This window comes from Convolutriloba macropyga, chromosome 1 (genome assembly GCF_964194025.1).
Source record: "Convolutriloba macropyga chromosome 1, txConMacr16.3, whole genome shotgun sequence".
Classification (NCBI taxonomy): Eukaryota; Metazoa; Xenacoelomorpha; order Acoela; family Convolutidae; genus Convolutriloba; species Convolutriloba macropyga.
Genome location: NC_134468.1, coordinates 49062656 through 49082402, shown reverse-complemented (window position 1 = coordinate 49082402; position 19747 = coordinate 49062656). Strand labels below are relative to the sequence as shown.

The window sequence follows — 19747 nt, the reverse complement described above, 5'->3', positions numbered from 1 at the left end:
TCGTTAATGACCAGCAATTTAAGGTCTCGTTGAATTGTTCTATTGTTTTGTGCTGTTAAATTCAAAATTAAATTATTGAAAATTTTTCTTATTTGATTTACTAAGTACATTTTAGACTGTTCGTTGATTTCGAGACAGGACACATACAAAATCTCACTTTAAATCTTCTATAGATTATTTAATTGGCGAGAAAGCAGCCACTTCTTTTTAAGTTTCAGTCAGTTTATCATGATTGAGCTATATAATTTCTTCAGGAAAACGGCTGAAGATTTTTGTTTTAGCTGCTAAAGTTTTGAAGATATTTTTTTCTCAAGCTATATTGTGACTTCGGTCAAGCTCAATTTTAATGAATATCACAAGCAATTGATTTTCTATGTTTTTGTAATTATTTCTTCAAAAAAAATGAGATGAAATTTTGCAGCCCTTATTAAAAACACCATATACTAAATCTTGCTATTCTTTAGATATAAAGCTCATAATTTCAAAATGAAATAGAAAAAAAGAACAGCAATTAAAACTAAATTTCAAAATAACTGAAAAATGAAATTTCTCAAAAAGATTAAATAGAATGAAAGATAAGGTGTTGGAATTCAATTCATTCAAAAGAACTCAAGGAAGTTAATTTCGTCCGGTATGCAAAATATTTTGTGCGATTGCTCTCATGCTGTTCGCGCATTTTATGTTGACCTGTTAACAACACACACCAATTTCATATATCATTTTCTTGTATGGTGCTTAAAACAAAAGATGTATTATTTGTCATTGAGCATGTTGCAAGTTATGCTTTATATCATTTCTTTAACAATATATAGCAATTGAAGATTCGTTCAATTAACGAATTTTAAACTGTAGTTGAGTTGGTTATTACAAATATAATTATTAAAAGTCAGACTGTTTTTTTTTTACTAAAAACAAGAAATTCAACGATTTAGAAAATTTTTAGTTGGACTCAAGACTGTTAGTTGAATTAATTTAGTCGTGTACATATTGTTGGACCTTAATAACGGTATTATTGTTTTAAACCACTTTATTGGATAAGGAACTACATGCACAACTTGGTTTTTTGTTCAGTCAATTTTGATCGATCGATATATTCATTGCACAGAGTTGTGATTGGTATCATTAGCAAGCCTGTACAACGCAGAATACATAATTGGAAAGGTTTTTTAAATTTCGTTTTTCAGGCAGTTATCAAGGTTTAAAATGTTGTGAACATTAGAATGATATTCGCCAAACGTGCAAAACTTTTTCGAATATTTAAAGAATAGTTTTAATGGTGTTGACTATGAACTCAGAAGAGGCTTGCTGACTCATCGATCCGACAACTTTAGCTCAAACTTCGCTGAATTTCACGAAAAATTTTCCAATTTTGAAAGATGTAGACACATAAAAATTGATGAAAATGAAAAAACCCAAGGAGGGCTATTCTTACCCTTCTTTCTATCAACGGTTTTATGGAATAAAATTTTCCCGGTTTCTTGCTAACTTAAAACAATCATTATCCGAAATCCATCAGTTATTTTTGATATATTGAAATTTTTGTTGCCACATTTTGTGACCGGGTTACAATTGGAACAATATCTTGTTATTTTTAAACGTACAGCAGCATAGAGGCCAATTTTGGTCTCAAACGTGGTTTTGGAGAATCAAAACTTGTTTTGCTTCTATTGGGGCGATGTCTTCTGAAAAACTATCTTAGCAATTTTATTTTCTGTGTATATTACAGACCAAAATAGTTTCATATTAAATTTTATCATATTTACATGAAAATGACTACCTTTTATTATATTTATTATTTTTTATTAAAAGAATTTTTTAGAACTAAAAAGTCAGAGTTTGCGATATCTGCTACTCTGAAATTAATTTAGATTAGAAACAAAAATAAACTCAGTTTTTTTTTAACGTGGAGACCTGCGATATCCGCGGTCATTCACATTCATACATTCATATTGTTTTTTTTCTTTTTTCTCTATCTTTTTTCCAAATTTTAAATATTAGATTTTATTAGATTTAAAAAAAATTAGATTTGACAAAATGCATTTGAAACCCTGATAAAAAATTAAAAATTGGTATTGTGTTCTAGGATAAAATTTCAAAATGAATGCAAACAAAATAATCTTGCAAAACATCAGATCGATCTATAAAAATTTGAACGAATTTGAAGTGTCGATGAAACATCAGGAGAGTCAGCCTTTAGCAATATGTTTGACGAAAACGTGGCTCAAGTACCATAATAACACAAATTGCATTAACCTTGATGGCTACCAGGAGATTGCTACAAGCAACCGTAATACTTCTAAAGGAGGAGGGGTTGGGATATTTGTAAGGATGGATTTACAACAAACAATTATTATAAAGTTTGGCTGTACCAGTATTCAAATTTTAACTGTGAAAATCAACACAAAAAATGGCAAAAATTTTTAATTAACAGTGATCTATATCAAACCGAATACAAATATAAATGAAATATTGGAAACTTTTCAAATCTTTTTTGAAGAATTAACTCCGGAACCGGAACAGTTGCACATTGTTTGCGGAGATTTTAACATTGACCATAGTAGCAAAAACATCAAGCTCAAAAAATTAACAGACATTTTTAGTTCTTACAACTTAAGCAATATGTCAAACGTTGGGTATACTAGAGAAAGCGCAAAGTCGAGAACTAATATTGACGTAGTTTACTGCTCGAAGACAGTAGAAATCGAAATCATCAAGTCAGCTGTAACGGATCACTATACTGTCCAAATCGTGTTCTCTGACTACGTTGGAAAGACTGTACCACTGATAAACAAAGTTTACAGGGATTGGACGGTTCTTGAAAACTACTTAATTTTAGAAAAAATAGTTTTTAAAATAAGAGACAAATTAGGCAGACTTATGTCGCATTTTTATACTTTGGATTGTGATCTTGCATTTGAAAAGTTCCAAGAGGCTATCATTGAGGAAAATGACAATTATATTCCATTGAAAAAATCAAAACATTCTCAGCAACCAAATTGAATTGACAACAGTATAAAGAATATAGCAGCAAAAAAACAGAATTTATTCCAGACTTTTTTGAGAGACAAAAATAATAAAAACAAGGAAAAGTTCAATAAAATCAGGAATAAGCTGAGAAAGAAAATAAAAGAAAATAAAAGAATCTATTAGCAGAAAATGTTGCACAAAAACAAAAAAAAACAATTCCAGCAGCTTTTTTTTAACAATAAAAACATTGAGTGGAAATACACGAAAAGAACAAGAGGAGTTGTCAGAGAAACAGATTGAAGGGTTTAACATCTACTTCACAACTATTGGAAAAAAATATCGAATAAATTAATTGATCTTGGAAAAATTGGAAGACAAAAAAGAACTTCAAACAGCATGTTTTTGACCTCAACAAATGGAGCCGAAATATCACTAGTCATTAAGAAAATAAAAAATAATTACAGCACTGATTGTGACGGTCTCAATAACTTTATAGTTAAAAAAATAGAATACGCTATAGTTCCTACATTGACGTTTTTAGTCAATAAGTGTTTCGAAAAAAGAACCTTCCCAAAATGTTTGAAAAAAGCAGTAGTCATTCCAATACTTAGGTGCGGGAATGCTTACAAAGCTCAGAACTACAGGCCAATTAGTTTATTACCAACGATTGTAAAAATACTAGAAAAAATACTATCTGATCGAATAACCAGATTCCTTGAGAAATACGAATTGCTTAATAAAAATCAATTTGCATTCCGACAAAAAATAGGGACTACTCATGCATTAGTTAATTCCCTCGAGGGAATCAGAGAAGACTGGGAAAATGGATATAAAGAAGTGAAGGCTGTCTTCGTAGATCTGAAGAAAGCCTTTGATACAATTGAACAAAATTTGCTCCTGGAAAAGCTAGAAATTATAAGAATGAGAGGACCTGTACATAAATTACTGAAATCCTATCTGAGTGACAGACAGCAATGCGTCAAATCGGTTGAGTTTAGGTCGGAATTCTTACCAATATTATATGAAGGGCTCGGTGTTAGGACCACTGCTCTTTCTAGTTTATATAAATGATATTCAGGAGTTCTGTGGTGACTCAACTGCAATTTTGTTTGCTGATGACGCTGTTTTGAAGCAAAATGCGTATTCAAGCAAAGAAAAATTTGAAAAGTCAATCGAATCTGAAGCCGACTATTTTTTGCGAAACAAACTGACACTCAATTTAGAAAAGACGCACCTTGTGAATTTGAACGCAATACGAAAATCTTCTCAACAGGAGATAATTTTGCAGAATGATGTGATCAGTCAAAAAACGTCTTTAAAATACTTAGGAGTACATATTGATGAAAAATTTAAATTTAATCGGCATATTCTCGAATTATGTGCGAAACTGTCCAAATTTTCTGGATTGTTTCATAAGTTGAGATCAATTTTAACAACTGCACAGCTTCTTGTAACATATGAAGTTTACGTACAACCAATACTAAATTATGGTGTTTTAGTCTATGGAACCAGTAGCAAGACAACAATTCGGCCTCTAGAAGCAAAAATAAAACAAATGGCCAGAATCATGTTTAAAAAGAGAAAACCGGATTTAGCACTGCAAAATTGAGAAAAGTATAAAATGCATTCGATCACAGATTTGCACATTTTTGATTTGTTTAAAAAATTAACACAGATACTTAGATCGGAATGCGAAATAAATAGTCTTATAAAAAAGAAAGAAATAGAGTCAGTTGAGTTAAAAAGAACATCATCCCGTCAGTTAAAAAGTACAAACGCGGTTAGTGGACTTAGCCCTAAACGATTAGGAGCAAGAGTAAGAAAATTGTTGAACTTTATATTAAAATTTAACCCCAATTTCATTTCATAAGTGCAAATCTTGAGTAAAAAAGAACTGAAACGTTATCAGTATAGCTTTAGAGACAATTACATTAGCAATAACCAACAAATAGTTTCGTTAATATTTTGAGCTGATCATTTCAAATCTTTTGCTTCTTAAGCATCCGACAATCTGTCTTTTAAAGTTTCTTAGTACTGCTACTGGCATCACTTGACGAGGACAATCGGACCTTTTGATGACCTATCAAGTAAGTGGTGGTCCTTTGTGGCTTAGTTTGTACAGCATTGCTAACTTACTTGGAAACAATTTATTATTATTATTATTATTATTATTATTATTATTATTATTATTATTATTATTATTATTATTATTATTATTATTATTATTATTATTATTATTATTATTATTATTATTATTATTATTATTATTATTATTATATATTATGTCTTCAGAGAGAAATTGCTTGAGAATTCAGCAAAAAGTTTTTGGTGTTTTTTTGCTGTCTCATGACTGGATATCAAATATAAAAGATTTAATTGGCTTCTCTTAATGGTAAGTATACTTTTGTCAAGTATACTTCAGTTGATACCTAATGTCTCTTATCTCGAAATCAAAGTTATCTCTTGTCTCGAATCTTTATGTTTGTGTAATTATTGAACTTTGTTATTTATTTATGAATCCGGTGAACGCGTTATAACGCTGTTGGCATCTTTTTTCTAGAGGATGAGAATTTTGTTTTTTAGCGGTTATAATTTTTAGTTAATGGTTTTATTGTTTCGGCACCACGAGTTTTCTTTAAAATTTTTTGGTCCTCTCCCAATTTTTGTTGTTGCTTTGTCAGATTATTTACCTCAAAACAGGTCCCATTTTCTTTAAATTTTTCTTTAGAGGAAAACGCAATTGGACATTTAGAATTTTTTGTTTGCGAGTAGCGTATGATTTTAAAAGCTTCGAAACCGTTTTTTAACAACATTTCCCGGTTTCTGAAGTCTGAAAAATTGTGTTGTAAATGTTTTTTTTGTTTCTAAATTTGCTCTGTTTTGATCCAAATACTGATAAGAGCAAAAAACTTCAACATTGCATGGTTTGCATGCAATGGAAGGCGACAGAGAGCCTGCTTATCTTTGTTTTTAGTCTATGTCTTTTCCGTCTTTTATGAGACTAATTTTTGCACTTGTTACCTCGTTTGCACTTTCCTCCCTCAAACAGACATTGTTGAAATGTGTCGGCTGAAAGTGCATTTCTGAGAGTTCTACATTTACGCAAATTCACTGTTTATCAAATGGATACTATATGACAAAACGCCGCATTTCTTTACTAACGTTGAAGTAATCCCTGATATGATGAAAGCTTCGAAACAATTAGGCTGAATAACTCCTGGGCGAAATCTACTTGGGCCTGTCCACTGGGGGTTTTGTTTAATGAAATTCCTTACTCGGATGCTGAATCTATATGAGCATTTCTAGTGAATTACTTTTAAGCAGTCTGCGACATTTTTCAAATGCGTTTCCCATCCCACGACATGAAGCGGATTATGGAGTAAATGGTCTACTTATGCTTTCAAAGCTTCCCTATTCAAAGCTGAATGGTGCTTATACAAAAATACACTTTAGCTGTTATACCACTCACGTGGATCGGCCTTTTTCTTTTTCTAATTAAATTTTCAATTTTATGCACTTCAAGACTTCTTATAGAAAAGATTAACTTCATTTGCCTTTTTTGTCGAAAAGGTGCAGAAAGTATTGTTGTAATTGATTTGGCGCCAAAATTATTTTTGATAAATAATTGAGACAAAATATTGGACAAGTTCTAAGATCGGACTAACTCAGACTTCATTAAATTTGACAATCAGCAAACGTCATCTATTCGAGTTAGTTCACGCCTAGCAAACTTAGAGATTGAATTTGAGAAGGATGCTTGATGCTGTGGGTCTGAAAATCGTTTCAAACCCTCTCAATCAGAACTTGCCCAGGCAGACTGACAAATTTCAGTCGACTTCGAAAATTTCAGCTACAAGAAACACTCTTAATAAACTCCAAAGAAGATGTCTTAGTCTCAACTAATCCTTCATTAAAAATTTGAACAGCCAGACAAATTTTTAATGAAGAATTATGAGGTTTTGACGTTTTCTCAAAGGCTTCACACAATTTTGAGGTTCTGTCAAAGTGTTTAATTGAAAGAACGCAAAGTAATCAGGCATGGAATTGTTTATGGAAAAATTTCACTTAACTTGTTAAATAACAAAAAAACTTCAAAGTTATTTAAATTTTTTTCAGTTATCTTGGTTCCTATATTATGGTTTTAAACAAAGAAACTTTTCCTCTCAGAAAGTTTGCGGACGAAAAATCAACAACAAGAAATAAAAACATTAAGAATAAAAAAATTTGAATCGCATATGTAATCTATCGTACACTTTGGAAACATTTGAGCAATTTGGCGATTAAATTTGAAAAATAAGGCAATCATGAAAACGTATTTTTAAAAAATTAATACTATGTTTGCTATGGGATTGGTACGTTCACTGTAAGGAAAATGTTCAAAAACTAATTTGCTATCGAATTTGTTAAGTTTGTTTGCACTCCACCTTCGGTTTTGGTTTTGAAAAATTGTCCTGAATATCCGCAAGAACAACAAAATTCCTCATAGCAAGTCAACGAAGCAAACTTATGTAACAGCAAACTTCAAGTACCTTAAGATACTTTGCTTCAAAAGATTTTCTTTGTATTGAAACGCAGATGTTTTAGTTAGATGATACCTGTCCAAAAATACCTATTAGAAACGCAAGAAGTTAGACTAGTGGCAAGACATAATAGTGGAAGAAAACTAGTCTTCAAAATGAAGAATGAATTTTTCTCTATCCTAAAAACAGAAATTAGAGTTTTTTTTTTCAAAACCAAAATTGCTTGATGGTAAAGCGAAAAAAGACATAAACGTATTTCTTATAAAACAGAAATGTGGTTTAAAGTTTTTACTGAAAGCTATTTTAGAAAATACTTTGTTAAATTTGTTGCACATTTCTTTTGATAAAAAATTTCTAGTTATTAGCCAGCGCTATACAAAAAATATCTGTACGATAAAAAATGGCAAGTCCAGTTCTTCTTTTGAAGAAATTTTGAAAGCAATGACAAAATATTTGGAACATCCGCAAGCTACAGGAGATGTGTTGACGACTATGGTTTTAAAGTTTGAACATTACTCTGAAGCAATAAGTGGAGCTCTTCAATCAAAATCAGTTTTTGCCTGAGTTGCAACCATGGTGCACAAAGAAGAAAAAGTGATTTAAACTTAAAATATTTGTAATTGATAGAAAAGAGAAGAGGTAAAAACTTTGCGTATAAAATGGTCATTGTTTAATTGTTTATTTGCAGCTGAGTTCCGCTTTAACTGGATTTCTACTTGCCTGTCAAAAAGAGACCTAGGTGATGATTTTGTCCTGATTTTTGAAGCCTCAGTTTTCTCTGAAAAACAATTCAATTGAAATATGATTGGCCGCTAATGCAATATAATTTTCAGAATTTTCAGATTTCCTCGCCAAATGCTTACAAATAACTTCAGTTATTTTTCATCCGTTCGATAAGTTTTTTAAAATGTCTAAATTGTTTTATGTCTTTATCAAACATTTTCGTCTCAGTGTCAAATAAAAAGAAGAGAACATTTGAAACCAATTAAACGCAAGTTTTGTTTATATTGTTTGTTTGGTTTCTCAGTAATTGAAACTAATTCTCAAGATATTATTATCACTTTATGATTAATCCTGCTATAATGTCAGTGCTAATTTTACAATATAAGTTTTAAGCTCTAATCCAAATAATCTTTTTCACTGTTTCTGAGTTTTTGGTGACAATTTTTTAAAATTAATTTTCAGTGTTCCCATGTTCAATTTTAGTATTTTAGATCTCCTGAAGATTGTTCTCAATTAGTTCATTAAGATAAGCTGTCGACAAAATTAAAAATTTTGAATGCATTTCATCCTCCTTGATTCTTTAGAGAGATTGAACTTCATATTTTGGTTACAAATTAGCAACAAATGAGCATTTAATCAATGACTTTTGAGTAAAGAAAGAATGAATTTTGTTCAAAAACAGCTGTCTTGATCAATGATTTTGTTGTTGCCCAATGCGAGACCAATTGGTTAGTTTGCAATATTTTGTCAGTATCTTGCAAAATGATAATCGTGCAAGATTCCTGCAAAACGAACGGTTATGTTGCAAGATTCTTGGAAAAAGCTTTGAAGCAAAAAATAGCACACTATGAAGAAAAGAAATCAAACAAAACCTTTGTGAAAATGAACTCTCAAAAGATCTGGAACAAAATCAGGGTGTAAGATTTGAAACATCTGTTTTCGCAAAAGGAAAAAAGAGTGAATCCTACTGTTTAAGTGCAATATTGAGAGGAGAATTTAGGAGATACATCAACATTTTCATCTTTATGAATTTAAAAATAAAAATAAGATTGACTTTTTTAATGCCCAAAAAATGTGTTCATTAAATCACTTCCACCTGTTCAGCGTTTTCTCTATGTTTTTTGCGAATAGCTATTTTACAAGATTATTGCATTTAGAATGGCTATCTTGAAAGATTCTTGCAAAACGGATGGATGGTTATATCGCAAGATATTGCATGTTTCTGCCAAAATTCTTGAAAGCGCATGTATCGCCTGGCAAGGTTCTGCTAGAATCTTGCCATATCTTGCAAGATAATGATTAGTTTTCGACAAGGTTGGTTTCTGATCATGTGAATAAATACTATGAATTAAGATTGAAAACAGATTTTAAATATATTTTAAAGTTTAAACACTCCGATACCGAAGCACATTACTTTTGCGGGAAGATAACCAAGTAGTACTATTGAGAAGCTGTTGAAAATTGAATCGAAACATGAGAGGATTTTTTTTCTCTAAATTTATTCAAAAAAATTTCTCAATTTTAAAATTGTTATTGCCACAGTTACGTAATAGTATTTGATTAGTCAACTGTTTTGCAAAAGAAAAGGGATTTCAATAGGAAAATTTAGATACATTCTTTTAAACTTGACAAATAAGTTGTAACTTGGGACAATTTGAGACCGCACAATGACATTTTTGCAGCATTCGGCAGCAGATGACAATTTGTCTCACAACTGGTCTTTTTTAAAGAAGAGAGGCACCAACATCATTCTAGAAGCAACCAGACCTTTAATTTAGGGTACATTTACTCAACAAGCTCATGTAGCAATGGCTCGATTATTCTCAAATATTTATCTGAGGATACATTTTTAATACCAAAATGTTGTCAATTGACGGGCTGAAACATTATATGCGAAGGCACATTAGCGATTCTCCTTGTCTCTGTCTGTCATAATAGTGGATTTTAACAATGGCATTGACCGCAAACTTTTTTGTTCTGGGATTTAATTACATTGTTTGATCAAACAGCTTTTTGGGACCCCGGTATCGGTATAAGGTTTCACATATTTGAAGGTTGCCATCTATACCTCGGAGGAGTCCGATCAGCATTCAGTGTTCCGTTTCATGTTCACCAAGTTATATTAGTAAGGATAGTTCCCATATAATTTTTGAGGTGTATCAGGTTTGATAGTGCTATTTGTTCACGCTTCAGGGTGCTTCTTATTTGTGTTTCTGTATGTTCTTTTTAATTGCTTTGAAAATGTATCATTTGTGTGACACTTTCACCAGATCAAATTTGATGTTTGCACTTTTACTGCCAATTATATTGTACAATTTGAGATGAAATTCATTTGAGGAAATTTTCTTGCTCAAGTTTATCACGCTTCGTAGCTGCTTTATCGACTTAAATGAGCTCCAATGCAAATAGATACCACATAAATAATCGATTCGATATAAATTCAACTTACGATGATTGTTTGACTTACATTAAAATTACTTTTTGAACAGGTTTTATTTTGCCAAATCTGGTTCTAATTTTTAAAGCTTGGTTTGACCTTTAAACGTGGAGAGAGAGGGAGAGAGAAATGAATTGTGTATTCAGAATTGTGTTATTCAATAACAAATAACAGAAAACAGTTAGTTGGCAGATTAAAGAGGGATCCAACAACACGCATAAGAAATTTGAAGACCCCTTCTTCAAGAGAACTTAATCCCGTAGCAAACACTCCCATATGAATAAATCCATTCCTTGATAGCACTTGTGGCCAATCTAGTAAATCTTTCCTAAATTAAAAAACAAATCCACCTCTTGTTCGGATTACTCAAACAAACAGCTCCCCATAATAACACACAAAGCCCTTAATACTAAATCGGATGCATATTCTTCATACAAAATCAATCCATTCATCCAAAGTATTGTCGTTCTTGTTGGTTGTTTACCTTGCTTACCCTACACGCAACGTTTTGTTTGTGTTTGTGTTTATCTCATGTGTTTTGGCGTTGATTTTAATGATGAGATGATTTTATGTATTGTGTGTTTCAGGCACAAGCACCCAACATGCAGCATGTATACAACGCACACAACGCGTACGTGTTGCAGTTGAAGGCCATGTCTGCCTGGATGACTACTTACTCCAACGACATTCTTCCCCTCGTCTGCCAGGTTGTTCACGCTACATACACTCACCACCTGCACAGTTGAGAACAGATATATTTCTGTAGCTATCAAAGCCTTTTAAAAAATAGCTGTGAAAAAAGCTCTTTATGCCAACTTAGAATTGTAACTTGTTTAATTTGTGCCATTTATGTCCTCATATTTCGGGAAAAATAAAATATTCTCAAAGGAATTCTAAAAGGAAAATTTTTAAGGTAATGTTTACTTTTCAAGACGCCAAGGCAGAAATCGTATTTTCATCTCTAGCAAAAAAAATAAATTATTTTTTTTCGGAGGAAACGGACAAATAGAGCAAGCAAAAGAGTACAAAATCAAATGACCAGCTACCATAATTTCAGAAAATAAATCGAAACAGAAGAGGACGATAAGATTCACAGCATTGGAAAGCTACAAAAATTGTTCGTTAAAAAGTTTTGCTAACTTTCAGCAACTTTACTCTCTTTTCAGCTGTCATCAACTACATCTATAACTCTGCCTAAAGTTGTTAATCATCAATTCATATTGTCTTGGTGTGTTGTCTTGGTCTACCTCATTTTGCACGTTCTATATTCAAATTATGGTTCTGACTGCTCAAAAGTCAAGTTCTTTATGAGTTCATTACAGTCCCCCTCGTTTTGGCGTTGTAGTCAAAACCTAAAGGGTTAATGATTTGTTAAAAGTTGTGAATGTGGTTACTGTTCATTAAATTTGTGTCCGGTTTCGACGTTGTGATCCGTTTCCTAGTCGTCAATTACTAGTGCCAATTTGTTTACTGGTCTTGTTTGTTTCCCGAACCCAGTTCTGATTTCGCATGATCTAACTTTTCCATCATTGCTGTGAGACAATTTTTCCACAATACCGACGGGCCAAATACCTCGTGGAGTCATGTCTTCCAATATCCAAACAAGGCTACCAACTTCGAGAGGCTTCTGATCTTTTATCCATTTGGGTTTCCTAGCCATTGTGGGTATGAACTCGCGCAGGAGTCTTGTCCAAAATTGATGTGAAAGGGTAATACATCTTTTCCAGTCCTTGTTGTAATCTTTAGTGATTGACAGTATTGACGGCAAACGTTTGTGAGGTCGACCGATAAGGAAATGATTAGGCGTGATTGGTTGATAAGACAAACCGTTGTCTGGGACGTAAGTCAAAGGCCTGCTGTTCAGGATTTCTTCGACTTGAGTTAGGAACGAGTGAAATGTTTCTTCGGTCAACATTTGAGAGCCAATCACTGAGTAGAGAATTCGTTTTGAGGACTGCACGAGTCTTTCCCATGCTCCTCAGAAGTGGGATGCGTATGGTGGGATGAACTTCCATTCGATGGTCTCTTCGAGTAATCGGTCACTGATTTCCTGGTGGTCGAATTGGTTTACTTTTGTAATGAGTTCACGAGAAGCGCCAACGAAATTTCTACCATTATCAGAGACAATGAGGTGAGGGTTTCCTCGACGGGCAGTAAACCTCAGTATCGCTTGAATAAAGGAATCAGTGCTTAAATGGTAAGCTGGTTCTAGATGAACGGCTCTTGTGGTAAGGCAAGTGAAGATGCAAGCGTATCGTTTTGGATACAAGTTGTCGCTGGCCTTTATAGCGAAAGGACCAAAGAAATCTACACCCGTATTTTGAAAAATAAAGTTTTCAGTATTTGGAATTCTAAAGTCTGGCAGGGGTGCCATTTGAGGTTGCAACGCTACTGCTTTTTGTCGACGGCAATCGAAACATCGGTTGATTATTGTTCGTAAGGTGGAGCGAAGGCTGATTACAATAAAGGACTGTTGAACAATGAAACGGCAATGGTCGAGTCCTGTATGTCCATTGTGGTTGTGAATGTCTCTAAGCATAAGAAAAGTTATATGTTCTTTGCCACTTAGGATTACTGGGGTTTGTAAGTTTTCTTCCAGTTGATTTGCATTGGCAAGACGTCCATTAGCTCTTATAACTCCGTCGTCGGAAATGAAGGGCAAGAAATTTTTTATTTTTGAGTGTGCTGGAACGGTTTGGTCTTTGCGAAGACAATCTAGCTCTTCCTCAAATGAGAGTTCTTGAGATTGCCTAAGTAGATGAGTTTTGCTCATATTGACTGTTTTTATGGTCAAGTGGAAACTCTTCGTTGTAGTTTTGAGGTTGCTGATAAACAAAATTACAAATGCGAGAACGCGTTTAAGTTTTTCAAAGCTTGAGAACCGTTTTGGGTCAATGAGTGACTGGTCTGCCCTTGAGAGAGCCATTGAAGCTGCTAAAGGGTAATTTGGCACTTTTGTCGGAGGCCAATTTGTTGGGTCATGTTTCAAGAAAAGTGGCCCGTTAAACCAACGACAATCCGGTTTGAACTCGTTTAATTTCAACCCTCTTGTTCCGTCGTCATCTGGATTCAAGACACCTGGAACATGACGCCAGTCTGATGGTGAAGTTGTTTCAAGAATTTCTGCAACTCTGTTTGCTACATACATTTTGTGTCTTTCTTTGGAGTTGTAAATCCATTGTAGGGTGGTTGCGCTATCCGACCAAAATGTCGTTTTGCTAATTGTTACATCGAGCTGTTGCTTTATGAAGAAGGCTAGCCGGACTCCGATAACAGCTGCTGCCAGTTCTAGTTTAGGTATGCTTTGCTGTCGAATCGGGGCAACTTTTGCTTTTCCCATTATAAAATTGATTGAACAAGTTGAATCTGTATACTCTGTTTTTAAATATGCTACGGCACACACTGCTGTTAGAGAAGCGTCGCAAAAGATATGAAGAGTTGATTCTTTAGGTGTCTTTTTCTCCTCGAACAGAAATCGTGGTATTTCGATGCTGGAAATGTTTCTGATTTCTGTCATAAGAGACTTCAGTGTTGCATCAAAACTGGTAGGTAACAGGTTTTCCCATTGTTTTCCTAAACGCCAGACGTCCTGCATGATTGTTCTTAACCGCACTGTGAAGGGCGCAATAAACCCAATTGGGTCATAGATGGATGAAACACTCTTCAAAATCTTTCTCTGGGTGGGGTTCTCTAGATCTACTTTTTTAAATGTTTTGCCGTTTATAACGAAAGAGTCTCTAGACACACACCACTGTATTCCTAATACTCTCTCGGTATCAGTTGATGATGGCTGTTCGTCTTTTTCTCCGAATTTTGGAATAGGCGGTAGAATGGTAGACTCCTTTGTATCGTTAGGATTCTGGTCTTCTTTAGGGATTGACTTCATTGTTTCAAGTGAGTTGGAGGACCACTTGGTTAAATTGAAACCACCTAGCAAAAGTAAATTTTTCAGATCTCTTGAAATGGAAATTGCTTCTTCGACTGTGTCTGTTGCGTGATATAGGTCATCCATGTAAAAGGAACGTAAGACTGCCTTGGCTGCTGAAGGGTACTGCTGACAGTTGTCCTCCGCTGTTCGTCGCAAGGCAAAGTTACAACATGTCGGTGAACACCTTGCTCCAAAAATGTGCCTTCTAAATTGGAAGCAAATTATCTTTTCGCCTTTCTTCCACAGAAATCTTAAAAACTTTTGGTCCTGTGGTCGAACACCTACTTGCATAAACATGCCTTCAATGTCAGCAGATATCGCAACTTTTTTCTGCCTGAACCTGCAGATAACACCGGTCAAGTTTTGCATCAAGTCAGGCCCTGGCATGAGTTGGTTATTTAATGATACACCATGATATTTTGATGCTGCGTTCAAAACTTTTCTTATTTTTGCTTTGTTAGGGTTAATGACAGGGTGATGCGGAATGTGCCAAATGTTTGGAGTCGTTTTATCTAAGAGAACTTCTTCAATGTAATTCTTCTTCAGATCTTCGTCGATTGTTTTCGTGTATTTCTCTAACAATTCCGGGTCTCTTTCTAGTCGCTTAACTAGGGCGTTGAGTTGTTTGAAGGCTAAAGTGAAGTTATTTGGCAGGTCGGGTTTGTTTTTCCATAAAAGGCCAACGTGGTATCGTCCTTCCTTGAACTCTGCAGTAGATTCCAAAATGTCTGATGCGCGTTTATCGGTCTCTGATTTTGTGACGTCCTTATTGGACGGCAAGTTTTCAACTTTGTACCAGTTGAGTACTTCGTTATACAGAGTGTCGACAATTTCGCAGCACTCTGTAGACTCACTTTTGACAATTTGAGACTGGCATGTTACTGCTGAGGGCAGATCAGTTTTCCCTGACGCAGTCCATTCAAGTTCTGTTTGAATAGCTCTTGCGGTATTTGGAGGACCATAGTGAATCTCTCTAGGTGCAATGAGATCAAAATTGTCGCATCCAATCAAAATAGAGATTTGATTGATGTCAACGTCGGGGTATGAAATATGTTTCAAGTGATCAAATTCCTGACACACTGTTCGAATCCATTCTAAATTATATTGGGGAAACTCTATGTCGGCCGAAACCTGAACGTCTTCTATATCAAAAGTTTGATTAGAACTCATTCCTTTAATCGAAAGGTTAACGTTGGTGAATGACACACTTTTTGTTCCATGGATTCCTTTGTGCAATTCTGTGTGTTGGGTTTTTTCGTCAAGAACGATTCCAAGTGCGGAAGCAGTTTTCGTTAACATCAATGATACGACGCTTCCATTGTCCAGAAAGGCGTACGTGTTTACTGACTTACCATCCCTTGAGAGTGTTACGGGGAGTATCTGAAGGAGTGCAGGACGTTCTGATGATCCAGCTGTACTGCAATGTGTTGAGTTCGCTGACTGGCTAGACTCATCGTGTAAGTGTGTATGATGACGTTTGCTACAACTTCTGCAACTCTGCGTAGAAGGGCACTCCTTTGAAGAGTGACCCATTTTCAGGCAATTGAAACAGGCTTTGAGTTGATAGATGGCGTCCCTACTCTGCTTAACGGACATGTTTTTGAATTTTTCGCACATGTATATTCTGTGGTTGCCGTCCTCGAACAGACACTTTGAAGCTCTGCTGGTTTGAGGAACGTTTTGGTCTTCTAATTGTTGCTGCTGATTTCTGGAACTCTTGAACTGCCTTTGATGTTGACTACGTTCTTTGTTAAATTTTGAAGTTGTCTGCATGTCGGAAATCTTGTCTTGCGTGGATACATATCTTGATGTTCCTTGAATTTGGTTTTGATCATATCTAGGGTGATTGTTCCCATATTGTGAACGATTGCTCCGCGGATTTGATGAGTCATTTCTGCCCAGCTTGTTTCGAGAAAAGGGTTCTAAATTCTCGAAGGTTTGAGCAGTCAAAGAGAGCCATTCGGCGAACTGCTCTAAGGAGGGAGATTCAATCTGATGTTGTGCACAATGTTTGCTCCAGTCAACTAGTTGGCTATAAGGTAATTTCTGTATTGCAATTTGGGTATTCATCGTTGATTTGAGGTCGTGTTCGTATTCCAGGCGTGTAAAAGTATTCACCAAGTCGTTTATAAATATACTAAAATTGTCAAAACTTTTGGGTCGCTGGGCTGACGGGCTCGGAAACGATGCAAGTTTTTTTAAGTACGCATTTACGATGACGCTAGACTTGCCATACTTTTTCTTCAGGTCGGCTAGAGCTTGGTGATAGCATTGACCATTGCAACTGTAGCCTTTAACTAAACTCTTTGCTTGTCCAGTGAGAAGTGATTGTAAGTGCGTCATCTTTTCTGTAGTGCTAAGTGGCCTCGAGTCAATGACAGACTCGAATAACTGTATCCAATCTGTCCAAGTGAGGGGATTGCCATTAAAGGTGTCAAGTTTTAGTGTCGGGAGAGTTCCTGATGAGATCGGGGTAGTGATAAATTGTTGCCTATGAGTGTGATCCTGACAATTTGCCAGACCGAATGAGGCTTGATGTTGTGGAAACGTAGTTTGATCAAACAAATTTCTTGTGGTTGATGCATGGAAGGAAAAGTTTGATGTTTCTGTATTTTGAAACGTTGCCGGCTGATTGGAACTAAGTGTTATACCAGTTGAAGCTGATAAAGTTTCCTGCGGAATCTCTCTGTGTTCTGATTCGTTTTGTAGTGTTTGTTGTTGGAGGTTTGTTGGTAATCTTGTTTCTGTATCCGTTGAATTGTTGACAAGATCAGAACTGACTTTTAATTTTCTCCGAACAAAGTTAAGTTTTCTGCGGGAGTCGCGTTTAACTGCTAATGTCTCATCTAAAAACTGACAATGTTCTGATGCGTCTAGATTGAGTAGGAGAAACTCATTAGTCTTTTCTAGCTCAGATAGCAACTGCTGAACTTCCTTTTCTCCTTCTATGAACTCGTCGTATGGCAGATTCTCATCAGTTGAAAGGTCTTCGATCAGATCGTTTATGCTCGAAACGCAATATTTGTGAAAACTACGCTGACTTTCAACGGTTTTGGCAGGCATGGTGAACTTTTCTTTATAGAACACTGTAGGTAAAGTTTTATCTTTTTACGTATGCTCAAAAGAATTGAGGCTGTGTTGGTCTATTGTAATTTCTTGCGGACGATTTGATGTTGGTATTTGGTCACAAGAAATCCGAATTACTACGTTGAATATGTAAGAGGTCTTTTGACTTGGGGAGATTTGTCTTGCTAACTGACCGGTGGCACCTCACGGAACCTGGGGACAGTTAGAAGACAATGCTGTCTCTACCAGCTAACCAATGGCACCTCACGGAACCTGGGGACAGCTAGTAGAGATGTTTTGGAAGTAATCTGTTATCTCACAAGTAGTTCAAGAGGCTACTCACAGAGCCTGGTGAACATTTAAGGTAAAGAGGATTTGTGAAATTTAAGTTGAAGTAGAAACTACCAGGTTGAGCAGATGCACGTACATGAATTCCGTTTACACTCGTAAATTTTGCTGTGACCACTGTTATTCAACATTACGTTATAATCCTTGTACAGAATCTTTTGTTTGATAAGGTGGTGAAGGTTTGAGCGACCACATTCGTTAAGGTGAAGATGATCTTTAGGATTGAAGTATTTAGCGCCTGATATATGCTGACTGATTCCTCTATACTTCCAGTTGACTGAGGGTTTGTGACTACGAGTTCTGTTGGACACTTTCTCGAGGATTTCGTTAACGGCTGCTGATCGCTGTTTGTTTTCGTTTCGTTCTGGTATTCCTATGAGGTATACTTCTTTGGTTCTTTCGGTCAAAAAATTTGCGAGTTCAATCAACTGATTTGCGATGTCAATTGGTGTTTTGTCTGAAGGTTTGCAGCCGTTATACAAGTCGTTACCGCCAATAAACAGTATAATTTTACTGTACTGATTGATAGGGGGAACAAAGTTATATACGTCTTTGATGGTTGCGCCGGGAAGAGATACTATATTCAGGTTTCCAGATTCGAAATGTCTTCCCTGCGAATCTGTGATCAATATGAATTTCGTTTTCGAAGACTTGAAAAGATGATATCGCATGTCACATACAATCAGTGGACGTCGAGACAATAATTGAGTTATGATGTAGAGGAAAGATTCTGGGTGCTCAGGTGAAGTGGATTTGGGTTGCTGCTGTTGGAAATCCTAGTTAGCCAGGAAAGCTGCTGCAGAATGCTGCTCATGGCTGGTGGCTGCTGGTTGGCCAGGAAAACAAGGCTGGGGAATGACGCTTGCCGTTGCTTTCTGCTGCTGGGAACCCTGGTTCTCCAGTAAAACTGCTGCACAAAGCTGCTGTTGGTTTGTAGCTGCTGATGAAGAATCCTGGTTGGCCAGGAAAACAAGGCTGGGGAAAGACGCTTGTAGTTGCTTACTGCTGCTGGGAACTCCTGTTAGCCAGTAAAACTTCTGCAGATTGCTGCTGCTGGTTGGTAGCTGCTGGTGGGGAATCCTGGTTGGCCAGGAAAAACTAGGCTGGCGAATAACGCTTGTTCTTGCTTGATGCTGCCGGGAACCCTGGTTAGCCAGGAAAACTTCTGCAGATTGCTGCTGCTGGTTAGTAGCTGCTGGTGGGGAATCCTGGTTGGCCAGGAAAAACTAGGCTGGCGAATAACGCTTGTTCTTGCTTGATGCTGCCGGGAACCCTGGTTAGCCAGGAAAACTTCTGCAGATTGTTGCTGCTGGTTAGTAGCTGCTGGTGGTGAATCCTGGTTGGCCAGGAAAAACTAGCTGGGGAAAGACGCTTGTCGTTGCTTACTGCTGATGAGAACCCTGGTTAGCCAGGAAAAACTTCTGCAGATTGCTGCTGCTGGTTGGTAGATGCTGGTGGGGAATCCTGGTTGGCCAGGAAAAACTAGACTGGGGAAAGACGCTTGTCGTTGCTTGCTGCTGCTGAGAAACCTGGTTAGCCAGGAAAAACTGCTGCAGAATGCTGTTGCAGGTTGGTAGATGCTGGTGGGGAATCCTGGTTGGCCAGGAAAAACTAGGCTGGGGAATAACGCTTCTTATTGATAGATGCTGCTGGGAACCCTGGTTAGCCAAGAAAATTTCTGCAGATTGCTGCTGCTGGTTGGTAGATGCTGGTGGGGAATCCTGGTTGGCCAGGAAAAACTAGCTGCGGAAAGGCGCT

General features: G+C 36.0%; 1 protein-coding gene across 9 annotated transcripts in view; it reads left to right on the top strand.

The window, feature by feature from the left end:
* LOC142339873 (uncharacterized) overlaps positions 1 to 19747 on the top strand; it is a 345440-nt gene that overhangs the window by 215189 nt on the left and 110504 nt on the right. For all 9 annotated transcript variants that reach the window (XM_075390195.1, XM_075390220.1, XM_075390202.1 and 6 more), the window contains one exon: positions 11235 to 11354. In XM_075390195.1, coding sequence (XP_075246310.1) covers positions 11235 to 11354 — 120 coding nt within the window. The remainder of the gene's footprint in view (positions 1 to 11234; positions 11355 to 19747) is intronic.